Raw genomic sequence first — 15,506 nt, 5'->3', positions numbered from 1 at the left:
CAGGCCTCTACTATCTAACCAGGAAACAGGCTTTTCTGCATAGCTTAGCATAAAATAAAAGTTGTTTTCACACATGAAAAAGAAAAAAAAAAAGAAATCAGAGAATCAGATACGGACACTGCCTGCAGTTTTGCTGCCTCAGTTTTAGCACACAGCAGGAGCTCATTTCTATCAGCTACAGTACCACAGTGGAGATGTTTCGGGGTGTGCAGGAGATAGCTACTTGCTAGCTTCGAATTCACAGGAGTATTATCTGGACTGGTTTCACAAAACAATGCAATCAGCCATCACACAGACTTTCCACACGGGATTTGGAGAGTTAATGACAGTTTGAAATCGGATCTGCACCATCATCTTATTATTACTTCCAAATAAATAAATTTATCACCATGACTAAGAAAAAAAAATACTTTCACAAAACCTTTTAAAAAGTAGCAAAGAATGATCCTTTCTGTTAGCAGCCTGGAGCTGCTCTTCTTAACTCGATGAGCCTACTATTGTTTCTATTTGTCTGTCTGCTGCGTAATTATTGTAACTACAAAGATACTTTTTTTGTGAAAATGGTGACATAACACAGCAGCTTATGAGGTCATCATATTCCACTTCACTTCAGTTGCCAGTGAATTATTTTTAACATGAAATAATAAATAAATAAATGGATTAAACTTACTGTGGATGTAATTTGTACAGGGTCCCATCTACCCCTACAGTGATGTCCAAATGGTCCAGTCCACGGTTCTCTCTAATCTTATCGACCACTGCCGCCATTCCTGCGCCACATAGCTGAGCTGCACGACGTGACACTGTTCCACAAACCTGACAAAGAAGACATTTATCATTATTGCAACAGCTTTTTGAGCCATACAAGTACATATCAGTCAAACTGAGAACAAATACGGCCTAAGTTTCAGTTTCTCTCCTACTCCTGTGTCACATAGTCTTTCATAAAATAAGGCTAACAAGATAGTATTATGGTTCTCTCTCAGTGTCCAAATGCAAGTCTAAGACTTTGATTACTAACTAACTAACTCTTCTTTACCTCTTTGACTATGATACTGTCATCACAGGTGCTGTCCAGGCCCAAGTGCTGCAGGATTGATCGCACCTGCAGCAAAGCCAATCTGTCACTGTACAAAGATACAAACAGAAAGTCATTAAAAGATGACAAATGAAACTTTAGTAAGGAGACAGGAGCAATATCTTATCATTAAATAGACAACACAATCAGTGGTACGATAGCAAGCGGTGCTAATGGAGTATAATCTCCTGTCCAGATGACTTCTTATCTCGTGGAACGGTGAACTGACACTCTTATTAGACGCAAACAAAGATAGCGCTCATTGTTTACCTTTCTATCTGTGACAGGAACTTTGTTTCAAAGATGCTTCTGGTCTTTAGTGTTTCAGAAATCTGTCCTCTGAACAGGAATCCTTTTTTGGTCATGTCGATGAGGATGTTCCGCACGATTTCACCGAGGTACATGCCGCTGATCATTTTCTCATATCTAAAATGCAGAATTCAAGCAAAGACAAAGGAAACGTAAATATACGGTATTTACATGCACCTCAAAGATTTGAATGAATCCCCTGTATCTTTTCAAGCATGGGATGGTGTGTATGAGGCACCTTTGTTTCCCCGGGTTTAGGGAGAAGTCGTCCACAGAACGGTCGTACTCTGTCCTGATGTCGTCCAGGCATCCGTTGTCTCCAAAAGCTCCCCACTCCATGTTGACACACATCTGTCCCTCATCGCCCTCAATCATCTCAACGTTCTTCATCTCTTCCATGTAACACGCATTACTGCCAGTACCTGTAATCAGAGAGGCGCATTATATAGATATAACACAAAAAAACTGAATATTTTATAAAAACAAGTGTTACTTTAAGGTGAACTAACCGGCGATAAGACCAACTTCACAGGTGGGTTCTTCATAGGCACAGGTCATCATGGTTCCCACTGTATCATTCACTACAGCAACCACGTCCAGATCAAATTCCTTCAGACCAGACAAACAATATAACGTGCCACAAAAACACCATGATTCCATGTTGTACTGAATGCTGCTGCTCCTCATATCCTCATACCTCTCTCCTTTTAATGGCGTCCCTCAACAGTCCCACCACATCTTCCCCTTCGCAGTCTGTCGCCTTGAAGCCTTTGGTCCATGTCACCAAGATGCCCTGTACACAGACGCACACAAGTTTAGTTTATCATGTGACAACTTCATGGATGGCTCAGGCATCAGTTCATGAAATATTATTTGGCTTTTTTTCCCCCTTGATGTTGCTTATTGGTGGACAAGTTATGCATAAATCACAGCTTTAGTTTGCAATACAGCCAGTTTAAGACTCTCAGAGTATAGAAGAAAGTACAGGGCTGTACATAAAAGACGAAGAAGCAGGAGTATTACTCACAGCGTCCAGGCTGGTCTGTCGGCAGGGGAAGGAGAAGGTGAAGCCCAGAGGAAGACGGGCATTCTTCATCCCCATGTAGTCCAGGAAGTCACTGATACAGTGCACGATGTGATCGAACAACTGGAAAAATAAAAAAGTGACACATTAAAAATTGCATTTGTAAAGTACATCACTAGTCTTAATGATGACTCAAAGCACTTTACGCCATAAGGCCGTATTTGCTCCTTATCACAGAAACCAGAGGAAAGTCTCTCTCTGCATGTACTGTGATACTTACTAGTGGTTTAACATCCAAAGCGCTGCATAATTTCAATTAGAGGAATTCAAGAATGATGCAGTTTAGAGTGTTGTGGTTAAATGTATTATTATTTTTTGCCCATGCACTAATCTGATGCATTGTGTGTGAAATGCATTGTTATATTAGGACACAGATGATTTCAAGGACATTTAAAATGATCTGCGTGGCAAATTTGATTCATTAATGGTCACTTGCTTTGAATAATGGGACCTCTGAGAATTACTGAGAAACATGTGATAGCAAAACAATACATAACACAGGCTGTAAAGGTGTTAAAATTATCCTATTGTAAAGAGCATCTGTTAAATATCCCTCTCCTGTCCTGTTTCCAGAGGAGTGAGACTAAAGAAGTCAAAGGTGACTGGATTAGCTTAAGCTGGTGCTTAAGGGTTAAGTTTAAAGTTCTCTGTTTTAGAGATTGTCAACTCGATGCCAATCTAAGCCAGTCAACTTTTCTAATTGTCTCTCTCTAATTGTCTGTCCCTAAACTTTTGACCTTCCTCCCAGCTTCTATCCTGTTTACTTATCTCTTAAACCAACAAGCCTCACATCCCCCATCTACCATCCTAATCTTTACCCTCTATTTAACGGGGAGATATTCACCAGTCCTTTCGTCGCAGTTACCTGCCGGTATAATTTTAAACCGTTAACTCTAGATTACAGGCTGTTTATCTCACCTCCTCCCCCGTGCCCTGCATCACTTCGAGAGGAATAGCGTAGATCTTGTTGTGCATCTCCACTGATCTCCTCTTCCCAGAGCGAATTTTAACCAACAGAACTCTGAAGTTGGTTCCTCCTAAATCTAAAGCCAGGAAATCACCATGTTCTGGACACACAGATAAACAAAACAAGAGAAAGATAAATGACCAGAGGTCAAAATATTCAAACTTATTAGGAAAAGACTTAATAGGCAATGTAAGCTTGAAAAACAGAATAAACAGACTAATCTTTTATCTTATGGCGATAGGTTTCCCATAATATTTATACAGTTATGTGGGTACGTGTGTGTTGCTGTGTGTGTACAGAGCTGTGTACAGAGCAATGCTATTCTATTAAGAAAAACATCTTTTTTTTGTTAAAGCTGCAAGAGTTGCAGAAAGAAAAGGTGTGAAGTAGCGATGCCAACGGTTCCTTCTTCCCTAACAGATCTGCGGTCAAATTATCTAGTTGGATATTTTCATATGCTGAAGTGTGTGTGTGTGTGTGTGTGTTACCTGTGCCGTCAGGAGTGCTTTGCACAAAGGTTGGCAGCATTTTGACTGTGGCAATGTCCTGTGTGCTTTTTGAAAGGCCATTTTGGATCTCTATCTTCATTCTCTGCTTCACCTAAAATTAATATTTTATTGTCAGAGTCTAAATATTGTGAAACGCACATCGGCAGAACAAACACTGCAGCATCTTTTCTCACCTCCAGCAGCTGTTCAGTCGTCAGGGAAAACTCGGACAGTATTTGGGCGATTTGTCGCGATTGTTCAGCGAGTCTGTAGGCCACAGCGGTCACCATGGCAGCACCCTTTCCACTGCCGCTCTCCGAGAGGAGGAATCGAACATCGCAGTCCGGGACCAAACGTCTGACTGTCTTGTGAAGACGACGGGCATATCTGAAACGCATATGAGATTCTGCTTAACTATGCACATTTTACTTAAGGTCAAAGTAAGACGATAGGTACACATTTAACTCCCAAATGCCGGACAGCAATTCTAGTACAAAACTAAAGAGCGAGAGAGCATTTAAGTAAACACTAATCTAAACGGTTCGCCTTTAAACTTATCACTTACTGTGGGTGCATCTTGTAGAGAGACCCATCGATGCCTACAGTGGTTCGGAGACGTGACACTCCTTTGTTCTCCTTCAGCCTCATCAGGATGCCGGCCAGCGTAGCAGCTACAAGGCTGGCGGAGCGGAAAGACACAATGGCACAAACCTGAGGGAAGACAAGCAAAAATGCATCAAGACCATCCAAATTATTAAGAAACGTCTTAAATATTTGATTTCATTTGTTCCATGGATCTTAATATTTTAAACAGATTGAAAGTTACAAATTAACTACTTAACTATACAATTTCATCTTATATGATTTTCCTGATTTAAGTTCCCTCTCTGAAACAAAAAAAGAAATAAATAACTGAAGTGTTTTTTTCAGTAACAATACACACATGCTGCACAGCAATGCAGTCGTCCGCTGACGGCTCCAAACCCAGTTTGTTCAAAATCTCTCTCGCCTTGATCAACCCTTCCTTACTCCTAAACAAAAGAGATAAACAAAAAAATAGTTTACAATTTCATTTAAAAATCATTCAATTTTTTTTGTCTACTCGGTTTAAGACTGTGGTGTGACTCACTTCTCTATGGCTGAGACGTGCTTGGTCTCGATCTTTCCTTTAGTGAGCAGCTCGGGGGTGATCCTTCCCTCAAACAGCAAGCCTTCTCTGGCCATCTTCACCAGGATGAGGCGAACCAGCTCCCCCATGTACATCCCACTGACCATCTTCTCAAATCTAATGCACAGAAAAGACATTTCAGCTTGAGGTTCAGAAATGCATCACTACTCACTATAGCTGCTTTTTCACAGCTGCCGGTAGTTGTGTTTGTAGCAGCTGAAGGGATGTTTACAGGTTTCTCGTGGTTTTCTGGTAAATTAACTGGGAGCAGTTTAAGTATTCGTTTTATCATATGAGGAAAGGTGTGATACTTTTGGTTTGACTTACAGCTGGCTGCCCGGGTTCAGAGAGCCTCTGTCTATCTCCCTGTCAAACTCAGTCCTGATGTCTTCCAGCCTGCCGTCGTCCCCGAAGGCTCCCCACTCAGTGTTCACGCACATCCTGCCCTCGTCTCCCTCCACCAGGTCAATGTGACGCAGCTCCTCCATGTAGCATGCATTAGTACCTGTACCTAAAGCACAAAAACACATATGCCTACAGTTACATCGATTTTACACAGACTGGCTACAATTTTCCATTTGTCTTTAATTTTCCCCATATTTTTCCCATATTTTGCTTCTTTATTTTTTATGGACAGTAAATCTGCAATACCGATAATAATGCCGACTTCACAGCGCTGGTCATCAAAGCCGCAGGTCATCATTGTTCCCACAGTGTCATTTACGACTGCCATAATGTCAGCCTCATAGTCCTGAAATATTTAAAAGCCAAAATACATAAGAGAGCCTTTTAGCACCATTTTTGTTAAACTATATCCCGGTTTAATGACATTAACTAAGTGTGGTACCAAGGGAGATGACAGCAGACACTCACCCCTCGTTTCTTGATGGCTTTGTTAAGCAGCTGGACAACATCCATCCCCTCCACTCCACTGGCCTTGAAACGCTTAGTCCATGTTATCAGAAAGCCCTGGAGACAACCAATGAAAGCCAGAGGAAAAAGTAAGAGATTCAAGTCTCTGTTGAGTGTTTATTTTCTTGGCTGAGTCTGAAAAACTGTGAGGACTTGTTACGGGAAAAGGGTGGAGGGAAGTTTGTTGACTGCTTAGTTTACCTCATCCAGTTTGGTCTGCTGGCAGGGGAAGGAGAAGGTGAAACCAACTGGAAGTTTCTTGTCTTTGATGTTGTGTTTTTCCATGAAGTTACCAAGACACTCTGCCACATGGTCAAACAGCTGGAATGGAGGTGGGAAGAGGGGCAAGTTATCTCATGTGGAGCTCAGAATAAGCTGTTTACATGTGTATATTTCTCTGTAAACCTACTCTCGTTCCAGTGCCGTGAATAATATCCTCGGGCGTGTCGTAGATTTCACTCTCCATCTGCACAGTCTGTTTCTTCTCATGGCTCACTTTGACGCGGAGGATTCTGAAGTTGCTGCCTCCCAAATCGAGTGCAATGAAGTCTCCTTTCTCTGTTGCGATGGAAAGAGTTGGAATACAGGGAGAGACCAAAAGTGGGAGAGGGGAAGAGTGAAGAAAATGTCAGTGCAGTTCAGGTTCATTTACAGAACATCAATTCACAGTAACAGTCTGTGAGGTAAAGATCCAGCAGTACTGTAGAAAACAACAATCGAGTGACTTCCTAGAGCGAACACTTTGCGATGTGGGAAAGGAAAAACTCACTTGTGACACTAAAAAGCGAGTCAGAGCATTTCAGGAATATTTTATTCACTGAAAGGGGCAACACATGAGCATTAGTGTTTGAGACTTCTGCCTACAGAAAGCATTGAATGTGTCCAATGTCACTGCCTCATCTGCATGTCTAATTTCTGTAAACTTAATAAACAAATACAGTGAGAGTGGCCTATAAGGAAGATGAGGTAAAGAATCAGATTATAAGATTAATGTTTGCTCAAAAGCTCTCATCTATAAACTCCTACTGTTTCTTGTGAGCCTATGTTTGTTTATGTGTATGAATAGCTCAGTTTTACTTTGCTCTGTCTGTCCTGCTGTGGCTTCCTGTATATTCATTGGTTAATGATTACCACCACCAGGGGCATTATGATCAAGGACATATATTCACAAGGTCAACAGCTTTTCAGACATTGTGCTTCATAGGTAAATGAAACAATTATACGGCTGGTGAAATCCTAACTCCTGACAATACCCTGCATAATAAAAGCTTGTGAGAGGTCAATAGGCTGTTGATGGGCTGTGAAAAAGTACTACTTAGTCTCACCACCAATATCCCTTAAAGTCCTATGTGTATATTTAGCTGAATAATGGTACAGTAGTTTATTTAGTCTATCTCAACGAGGAACTTAATTTCTTTATAGCTTTCTGACTAGATAAACCGTAGAGTTAGATAAACCGGGCTGCGTCATCATGGCTCATTTGAATTTAAAGCATACTGACCTTTGATAAAACTGGCAGTAATCTCAGATTCATCACATAAGGTCTGTTCACTTCCTAACTCTTACTGCTCAGCAAGTCAGTCCAAACAAATCAAGCTGTAACTCTAGAAAGTACAATCCAGGGACAATGCGATGGGGTCACTCCTACAGTGAAGCCATCGAGTTCTCGGCCGACATCCTTCATTGAAAATATTTTTTTGTTTTTACAGTACATAAAGAGAGATCATGTGGAGCGTTAAAAGTACATGAAGCTTGCAAAAACTGGCTGCAGGACAGGCAGGAAACGGACAGTTCACACCTTTTTAACTTGGCTTTTATTTTGAGCTCAACTACACAGCTACAATTTTTTTTATTCTTTATCTTACATGACTGAGACACTGTTGGTAATAACAGACCCATTTGGTGTACCCTTTAATTAACACAACTGGGTCAATCTGATTTTGTTGGACCTGATTTTAAAAAAACAACAAACATCTAATATCTTCCACTACATGTACCTATTTTTTCCCCACAGCTGTTCAGTGATATCTGTGCACATTTTTTAAAAAAAAGCAGGTGTTGAAACAGCCTCCAAACAGACTGGTGACCTAGGGAGTACCTGCACTTTCACCCTGTGACACCTGGGATAGGCTTCAAACCCCCCACAACCCTGAATAGACAAGTGCTGTAGAAATCTGTTCACTTTAAATCACCACACATCAAGCTGTCTCTCTTTAAAAAACAGGGACAAAACTCCTGTTCACAAATTATTTATTTGTGAATTAAAATAAGTAAAAAACTGTGCTACAAAGCAACACTGGCTGAACTATTACACCTCGTCTGCAACTGCAACAGTAACTCTTTTACTTGAATTTGTTATATAACTCTAATTGACTCCATGTGCATTTCTGTAAGTTTAGGACCAGCTTTCACAGTGACTGTCTTCTCCAACAATGGCAGCAGGATTAGTGCTAATCTCTGATTTGTGTGTGTAATGTGTGTCAGGGCTCACAGCTCTTACACTGTAAACTAAAGTAGACTTGTTGCAAGGCAGAAATGTTGTGTTCATTCAAAGAGCTTTGCTGTTAATGATGATGACTGTGCATAAGTAACAAAAGTCAGTCTTCGTTGGACCGCTGCTCCCAGAAGTACAGCAAGTAAAAGATAAGGGACCGTCTGTCACCTTGCTCCTGCATAACACACTCTCTACAAAACACTGTCCCATTAAGGTTTTCTCTGAATTTTGGATCTGCAACTCTAAGGTCAGTGTTCCTGTTTCTGAGCCGTAAAGCTTTTCTACACTTTCACACACCAAACATGAAGAAATATGATCTACATATAAATGACCTCATGGACTTTACCAAGCCTTTACTGCCTGTGGAGACTGGCTTCTGTTCCCTGATACAGTGATATAAAAGCAGGTTTAGATGGACTAACCTGATCCATCGGGGATTGAGCGTACAAATGTTGGCAGCATCTTCAGTGTAGCAGTGGCATTAGTATCCCGACCCAGTCCTGTGACCAGCTCCTTGCGAAATCGCTGCGTGATGTCCAGTAACGTCTCATCAGAGAAACGCATGGAGTACAGGTACTTATCGATCTAAGAGTGAAAATAATGACAAACAAAAAATAGAAATTATTTCCATCTAAACTATTAAGCATCTGTCTGCAACAAATACACTTCTAACTGCCCCCCACCCCCACCCCCACAAGCACACACACACGTGACAATGACCAAGCATGAGGATATTGTAAATATGACTCCCTATCTCATAATGATTGGACTCATGCATAAAGATAACCTGCTTCGATATCATATAATGTTAGATAACCTATAGCTGGATAATATATCAGTAATGAAGATTTCTTATATAGCTTTATTCCAAAATAATCAGATCAATTTCTCAGATCGGAGTCATCGCAATGTGTGCACAGGGTCACCTTGGTGACACAGTGAAACAAGGAAGTCCACTTTGTGTCACTCAGTCCTGGCAAAAGGCAACACTGCACAGCAGGGTAGGGTTGTGGTTTTATTGCTGAATGACAGTGATAAGGCAAAGTAGGAGGTATGCCGAGAATTCAGTCAGACATTATTCTTACCAGGAAAAGGAGCCAGTTGGCTTAAATTGCCTTAAACCATCAAGTCTTGAAATTCTAAAGTCTCCCTATTGAAACTTCCCACTTTAGCAACTGTGCAAAGGCTGAACTGTCTGACCCTTCAGGAACAGCACGTTCAACAATCTTCTGAAATCCAGTGTTACATCACACACTGTGATGAAGCAAAGAGATGCTTTTGTGGCTTCAGAAACCAAAAACAGAACATATTCTCAATAGTGGGTAAAAGTCCCAATCATTTTGACCTCAGTCGACAGTAGGCCTCGTGGATGGATGTTATGCCTAATGGTCACACAGACATGGCACATAATGAACAACATGTTGCCCCATGGGTATTATATGTGTGGTTAAAGACTTGGTTTGACGACCATCAGAATAGGTTCTTCTCGGTTTTTCTTAATAAGCTGCATAGGCAGAGATCATCCTCACTAATTTCTGATACACACTCAGTCATTTTATTGTGGAAGCAGGACTAAAATATGGCAAAACCACTCAGTCCAGAAAAAAGGAAAAGGGTTAATTAACGCTAGTAGGCTTCAAAGGAGGAAAAACTAATTAAAGAATTGTAGATGGGGTCATAAAAGTTGGGGCCACGGCTGCTTTGACTGAGAGGTGTGCTGACAAAGGGAGCTAGTCAGTCTGCTTGCCTGGCCTCATTGATCTGGACTTCTATTTGTGGTGTTGAAGGAATCCGGAGTATTTTCATTTGTTTTAATTTAGTTAATTACCTGCCAGAGAAGAGACATTAACATATGGAGTCCACCCAAAAAGTTGAAACTTTCACAAGTAAAATTTTATTCATCTGTTACTTACCCCTAAATAGCAGGTATCTAGGGTATGAATGTGCATTACTTCAATTGTGATTTTAGATTATACAGCCTGCTGTCCAAGCTTGCCAATGTTAACTTAATCACGGCAGCCAATAAAGTGTGGAGTTCGGGAACCAATGGGTGGCTTTTATGCACAGTCTGTGATTACTACTCAAAAATACTGCAGGCATGGACAAAACTCCCATCTTTCAGTTTGTTCTTGTATCATCATTAGTGTCACATTTTGCAATGATCTCTCTCAACAATGTTGGCTAAGCTTCTGTAGCTGGTAATTATTCAAAGTCACAGTGTAATGTGAAGCCAGGGAAATGCGACAGCTTACAGGCATCAGAAATTGTAAAATCTGTCACATAGGAATGTCGCAACATCCTCTTTTAGGGGTGTTAACTGTACTTCCTTTATAAATCAGGCCCTTGTGACATGACAATGGCAGTCTGCTGTGAAACAGGAAAAACTGTTGGCCACTGACATAGATTTTATATCACAGAAAACATGTGTGGTGAAACTAAGGCACAAATCCAGTGCAACCAGCAGAGACTTGTCTTTCTCACCTGCTTAAATGGTCAGTCAACTGTTATGTAGATGCGACCAACAGCTAGTTTCACCTTGCAGCCATGCATGAATAATATATAAAAGCTTATCTCCAACCCATAGTACTATTCTCATGTATGTGACTGTCCTATCCGCAGTAACTGTTAAGTAGTCTAACTGAGGTGTTACATTCATCGTATGGGGCCTAATGTGGAGTGTGTGGAATAAAGGCTCATTATGTGCACAAGCTCTTGTCAGACAGGAGGGCACAGCTGAGTAAATGTAACCTCTAACCCGAATATATTGCATACTCTAACCAGAGTATGCAGGCACAGGAAACTTGTTGGATAACACCAAAAACAAGTCCACACCTGTGCTGGGTTGTATTTTACACCCAAATGTAGTCCTTAGTTAGAAGGGACGGTTTAACAGCAGTGACATGTTGTTGCTTGCAAACGTCCTCCCTTTGTAACTCTACATCTGTTATTTCATTTACAGTGTGCACGTACACACATTTACACGTGCATGCAAACATGTCTTCCATTCTGCTTTTCATACTCAGAAGAAATAAGACAGTGACAGTGAGATTTTAAATTAAACTAACTGATACATTTTACATGCATTATACAAATATTGATCTATTGATGTTTCTTTAAATGTCTGTTCTTCATGGCTGATCTCCATAAGGCATGAAGTTAAATATCTTGAATTCTTTTCGACCTCTTTTCAGCTTCACGCTTGTCATCTAGCTTGTTGGGGTTATGTCTTGTTTACAGTCATCTTTAGGAAAGGACAGGAGAATCATATTTCAAAGCCTTATAAATAGTCTGACTCTGCAGCCCTGGCCTCCCCTGAGCCAGCAAAATTTAAATAATTGCAAGTTACAAATGAAACGCAATTGTTTGTTAAGCAAGGAGTAGAGGAATAACAAATGTTATTCCAACGAATGGAATAATGAATTTTATTAAAAATTTCTGGAGTTACATATTACAGATCTATTAAAAAGACAAATATAAGCTAAAGTTAAAAAGATTATAACTTCTGTACCTCAAATTTCACAACAGGCTCACTCTAGAGGAACAACTTAAAGGTTTGTGGGGCTCGAACAGTCCTCCAAGCTATAACAAGACAGGCCCAAAATCTTACAGAACTAGAAGCCTTTATCAGGAAGCACGGGAAAATCTCCCAAACAAGAGATGAAAGACTTTACCTGCAACAAAAGGCCTTAAGAAAGTCCATGCAGTGGGGGTCAAACCTTTGGCTAAGGACATTTTTGTTATTGTGATGGAAATCGGTTCCTAATTTCGCAAAAAGTGTTTTGAAAAAGTGTCATCTTTAACTTTGTACACAATTTTGGAAGTCGGCTCATCTTTTATCCGTTTCGCTATGCATGTGTGTATACTGCACATGTCCTAGACTCTACTGATCAGTACTGATTCAGGTGGTCTGTGGATGCGCAGTCTGTTTTAGTTTATTTAGTATCTAACCCGATATTTTCGCTGTGAGTATCATATTCAGAACGTGAATAACTGCTGAAAGGCTAAGTGGCACTTTTTAATAATGAAAACTGCACAGGCCAAAAGAGGGAGTTTTCTTAAAGAGCTTGCAGTAAGCTGATATTTAGAGTCTACTTTTTGTGAATGGAGAAATGAAAGCATTTCTTTATTTAGTGCAGGTCTTGTGCACTGCACTGACTGTCAGCTGATGTAAATAGATCCATTTAGGTTTGCAGCTCTGAGCTATTTAATGTTCCAACTGCTGGCAGCCCAGCCATTTAGCCCGCAGTGCTGCTTCAACTGCTTATTTCTCCTATCATCAGAGGATCTCCTCATGTTCTGATTTCTAGATATTTTCTTTTTAACTGCTGCTGGCAGGAACTTTGTAACGGTAAAAGCAACAGTTGCATAAGCATTCATACAACATATTTTCAAGGTTTCAAACTCTCTGCCACCTACCCTTGCTGTATGTTTGCTGTTGGCTAGCCTACTTGCATTGTTTAAAACAATGTGCCCAATTAGCTAAGTGAATAGGGGGGCATTCTCTCCTCTACTTAAATAACAATGTGTTTGTCAGCTGTCCTGCCTGATGCTCAGCTACAAAGGAGGAGGATTAAAAAGTTGCTTCACACTAACCTAAAATTCATGTCTAAGCATTTCATCGTATCAGGACACTATCTGATACGATATTGCTCATAAATAAAAAAAATATCTCCACTGCTGTTTGTAGAGAAAATAGGTGTGTGTGATGACTAAGACTGTTTAGATTTCACGACCAACTTCATTTTCTTATTTGTACAGTTTCCCTTTTTGAGGAGACAGGAGGCAAGAGTTTGTAAAGGCCCTTCAACACACCTCTAAAACAGCTTTCTGTGCCTCCGCCCAGAGCTCGGTGCAAGTTTCAGGAAGAGGTCACACTCTCTGCCGCTGCTTCCCTCCCTCCTTCCTTCTCATTCTCCCCTTTGTTTGCATTCTTTCTCTCAACAATGCCTTGCTCTCCTCCTCACCACGAGGTGGCTCAGGGAAGCATTGAAACATGACTCCACTGTGTGTGCGTGTGCGCACGCATCCTCACCATGTGGAAAAATACCATCCTCTACAATGCCCCCTGCTGCAGCTTCCCTTTTTCAACTCCGTGTACACAGACGTACTCGCACGATGTACTCTGGATGACCTACCAGCTGCAGCGGGAGCGTACGGTCACGGACACGGCGGTGAATTGGGTTGACCGGAGAGACAATCAGCTGATCGAGTCTCTTTGGCAACCACAGGTTATCTAGAAACTCATTATTGATTAGATTGTGTGTACATGTTTAATTATAGCTGCTCAAATATTGAACTGCATGTTTGACAATTTCACAACTAGAGAAAGTGCTACACAAACCCTGCTCTTATAAAAGCTACGAAATAGCTGGCGTTGTGTGCCTGTCTGTGTATGTGTGTGGGTGTAAGCCTCCTCCTGCTGTCTACCTGTGGTCACATGGTTCAAAGCTGGTCTATTTTAGGGAAGCAGGGAGAGGAAGAGAGCAGGAGTAAAAAGGGAGGGAGATGTGTTGTATTACATCAGATTCTGGCTGCTGATTCATGTGCAGCACAGCAGGCACAGCTGGAGACGACAGGGCCCCGTGTGAACAGACCACACAGATTACCTCGAATAAGACTGGGAAAGTGAGAATGGAAGAAGGAAGTGTGATAACAGACTTGTTGCTGAATCTGCAGCTTGTGTGTGACACGACAAGCGACCTTAAATGGACACCGTGCCGCGTGAAATTTAAGCACACGATGAGAAACAGCAATTTTAAATTTAGACATAAAGACTAAAAACGGACACCAGTGGGCCTGGTAGTAATTTAACCTCCTCTGACTAAGTTTTACTGTTTTGTAACTATGGCGACTAGATTGTATGGTGCATTCAATGAAGAGGTGCTGGAAACTGATTGGAAAAGATCAACTTTTTGATCTCACTCTCTCACACACACACCTCTCTGAGGACAACTAAATCTGGTCCTAATGATCAGACAGACTTCTTTAACTTTCCTGAAGTGTACATCACATCAGTCATCACTTTTAAATAGGGACACTTGAACACACCATGAATAATTCAACCTATTCAAGGCCTCCGCCTCCTCGGTCAGGCCGTACCGAACCCGTTCGAGCTCCACTGAAGGGAAATTAAAGTGTGGGTATTATTTTAACAAGAATATAATAGAAACTCTGTGACCCCTGAAGTAACTTCTACCCATTCATCCCTGTGCTCATGCGTCCTTTCATCCTTGCAGCTCACTTCATCTCTTGCTCTTTGCCACACCCCCTCACATCTTACATCACGGCAAAAACCTTACTCATGTTGTGACTACATTTTACTACGCACACACACCTCCCTGTGCAGTTTGTCACGTCTCACTAGGCCGGGGTCATTCCCATTGTCTGTGAAAATGACACGGGTCCGAGAAATCGGTCTGTTCTGGCGACAGGATGAAGCTTTCTTTCACTTCCTCAAAGAAATGTACCAGTGTGGTGGAAAAACTTATGATGGAGATACCTAGTAAACCCGGTGACCTCTACAACACATGTGCTTCTCTCATCTTTTATAAGCTCGTCTTCTTCGTGTCTCTAAGACAAACAAACAGAATCAAAAAGGGAGGAAAGAGGTAAACACTCACCTTTTTAACCTGGTCATCCTTGAGCTCAGTGAAGTAATAGGCTAGTAGCTGAGCCGCAATCATTCTGCTGCTTGTTCTCGCTCCGTCTCTCTCACACACTCATACAGACTCACTCAAACGCTTTCTCAGTCTCTCACACGCCTTAACCTGCAGATGGATTTAAAAAACTCCAAAGATAAGAAAGTTAACTCGGACTTTTCTCTGCCCCTGTTTCGTAAATATAATCTGCAAGAGGTATAAAGATATCCCGAGTCTAGTCCAGTGTGGTTTAAAATAGCCGGAGCTCCTTCATGTGTGGCTAAGACTCTAACTCTCTTCCTTCTCTGTGCATGTGAGTGAAGCCAGGAAGCATGAATGATACAGCAAGTTTGGCTGTGGGAGGCAGA

General features: G+C 41.3%; 1 protein-coding gene across 1 annotated transcript in view; it reads right to left on the bottom strand.

Moving 5' to 3' along the window:
• LOC146525803 (hexokinase-1) overlaps nt 1–15,506 on the bottom strand; it is a 17,091-nt gene extending 1,585 nt beyond the window's left edge. The window contains exons 1-20 of the mRNA XM_085143232.1: nt 15,121–15,506; nt 8,923–9,085; nt 6,416–6,564; nt 6,208–6,327; nt 5,968–6,063; nt 5,746–5,845; nt 5,422–5,605; nt 5,056–5,211; nt 4,870–4,957; nt 4,492–4,637; nt 4,121–4,313; nt 3,927–4,038; nt 3,390–3,538; nt 2,415–2,534; nt 2,085–2,180; nt 1,897–1,996; nt 1,626–1,809; nt 1,349–1,504; nt 1,040–1,127; nt 671–816 (exon numbers count right to left, since the gene is read on the bottom strand). Coding sequence (XP_084999358.1) covers nt 671–816; nt 1,040–1,127; nt 1,349–1,504; nt 1,626–1,809; nt 1,897–1,996; nt 2,085–2,180; nt 2,415–2,534; nt 3,390–3,538; nt 3,927–4,038; nt 4,121–4,313; nt 4,492–4,637; nt 4,870–4,957; nt 5,056–5,211; nt 5,422–5,605; nt 5,746–5,845; nt 5,968–6,063; nt 6,208–6,327; nt 6,416–6,564; nt 8,923–9,085; nt 15,121–15,183 — 2,609 coding nt within the window. The 5' untranslated portion in view covers nt 15,184–15,506. The remainder of the gene's footprint in view (nt 1–670; nt 817–1,039; nt 1,128–1,348; nt 1,505–1,625; nt 1,810–1,896; nt 1,997–2,084; nt 2,181–2,414; nt 2,535–3,389; nt 3,539–3,926; nt 4,039–4,120; nt 4,314–4,491; nt 4,638–4,869; nt 4,958–5,055; nt 5,212–5,421; nt 5,606–5,745; nt 5,846–5,967; nt 6,064–6,207; nt 6,328–6,415; nt 6,565–8,922; nt 9,086–15,120) is intronic.

This window comes from Neolamprologus multifasciatus, chromosome 1 (genome assembly GCF_963576455.1).
Source record: "Neolamprologus multifasciatus chromosome 1, fNeoMul1.2, whole genome shotgun sequence".
Taxonomy (NCBI): Eukaryota; Metazoa; Chordata; class Actinopteri; order Cichliformes; family Cichlidae; genus Neolamprologus; species Neolamprologus multifasciatus.
Note: the sequence above shows the minus strand (reverse complement) of the source record. Positions and strands in the feature narration are given on the sequence as shown.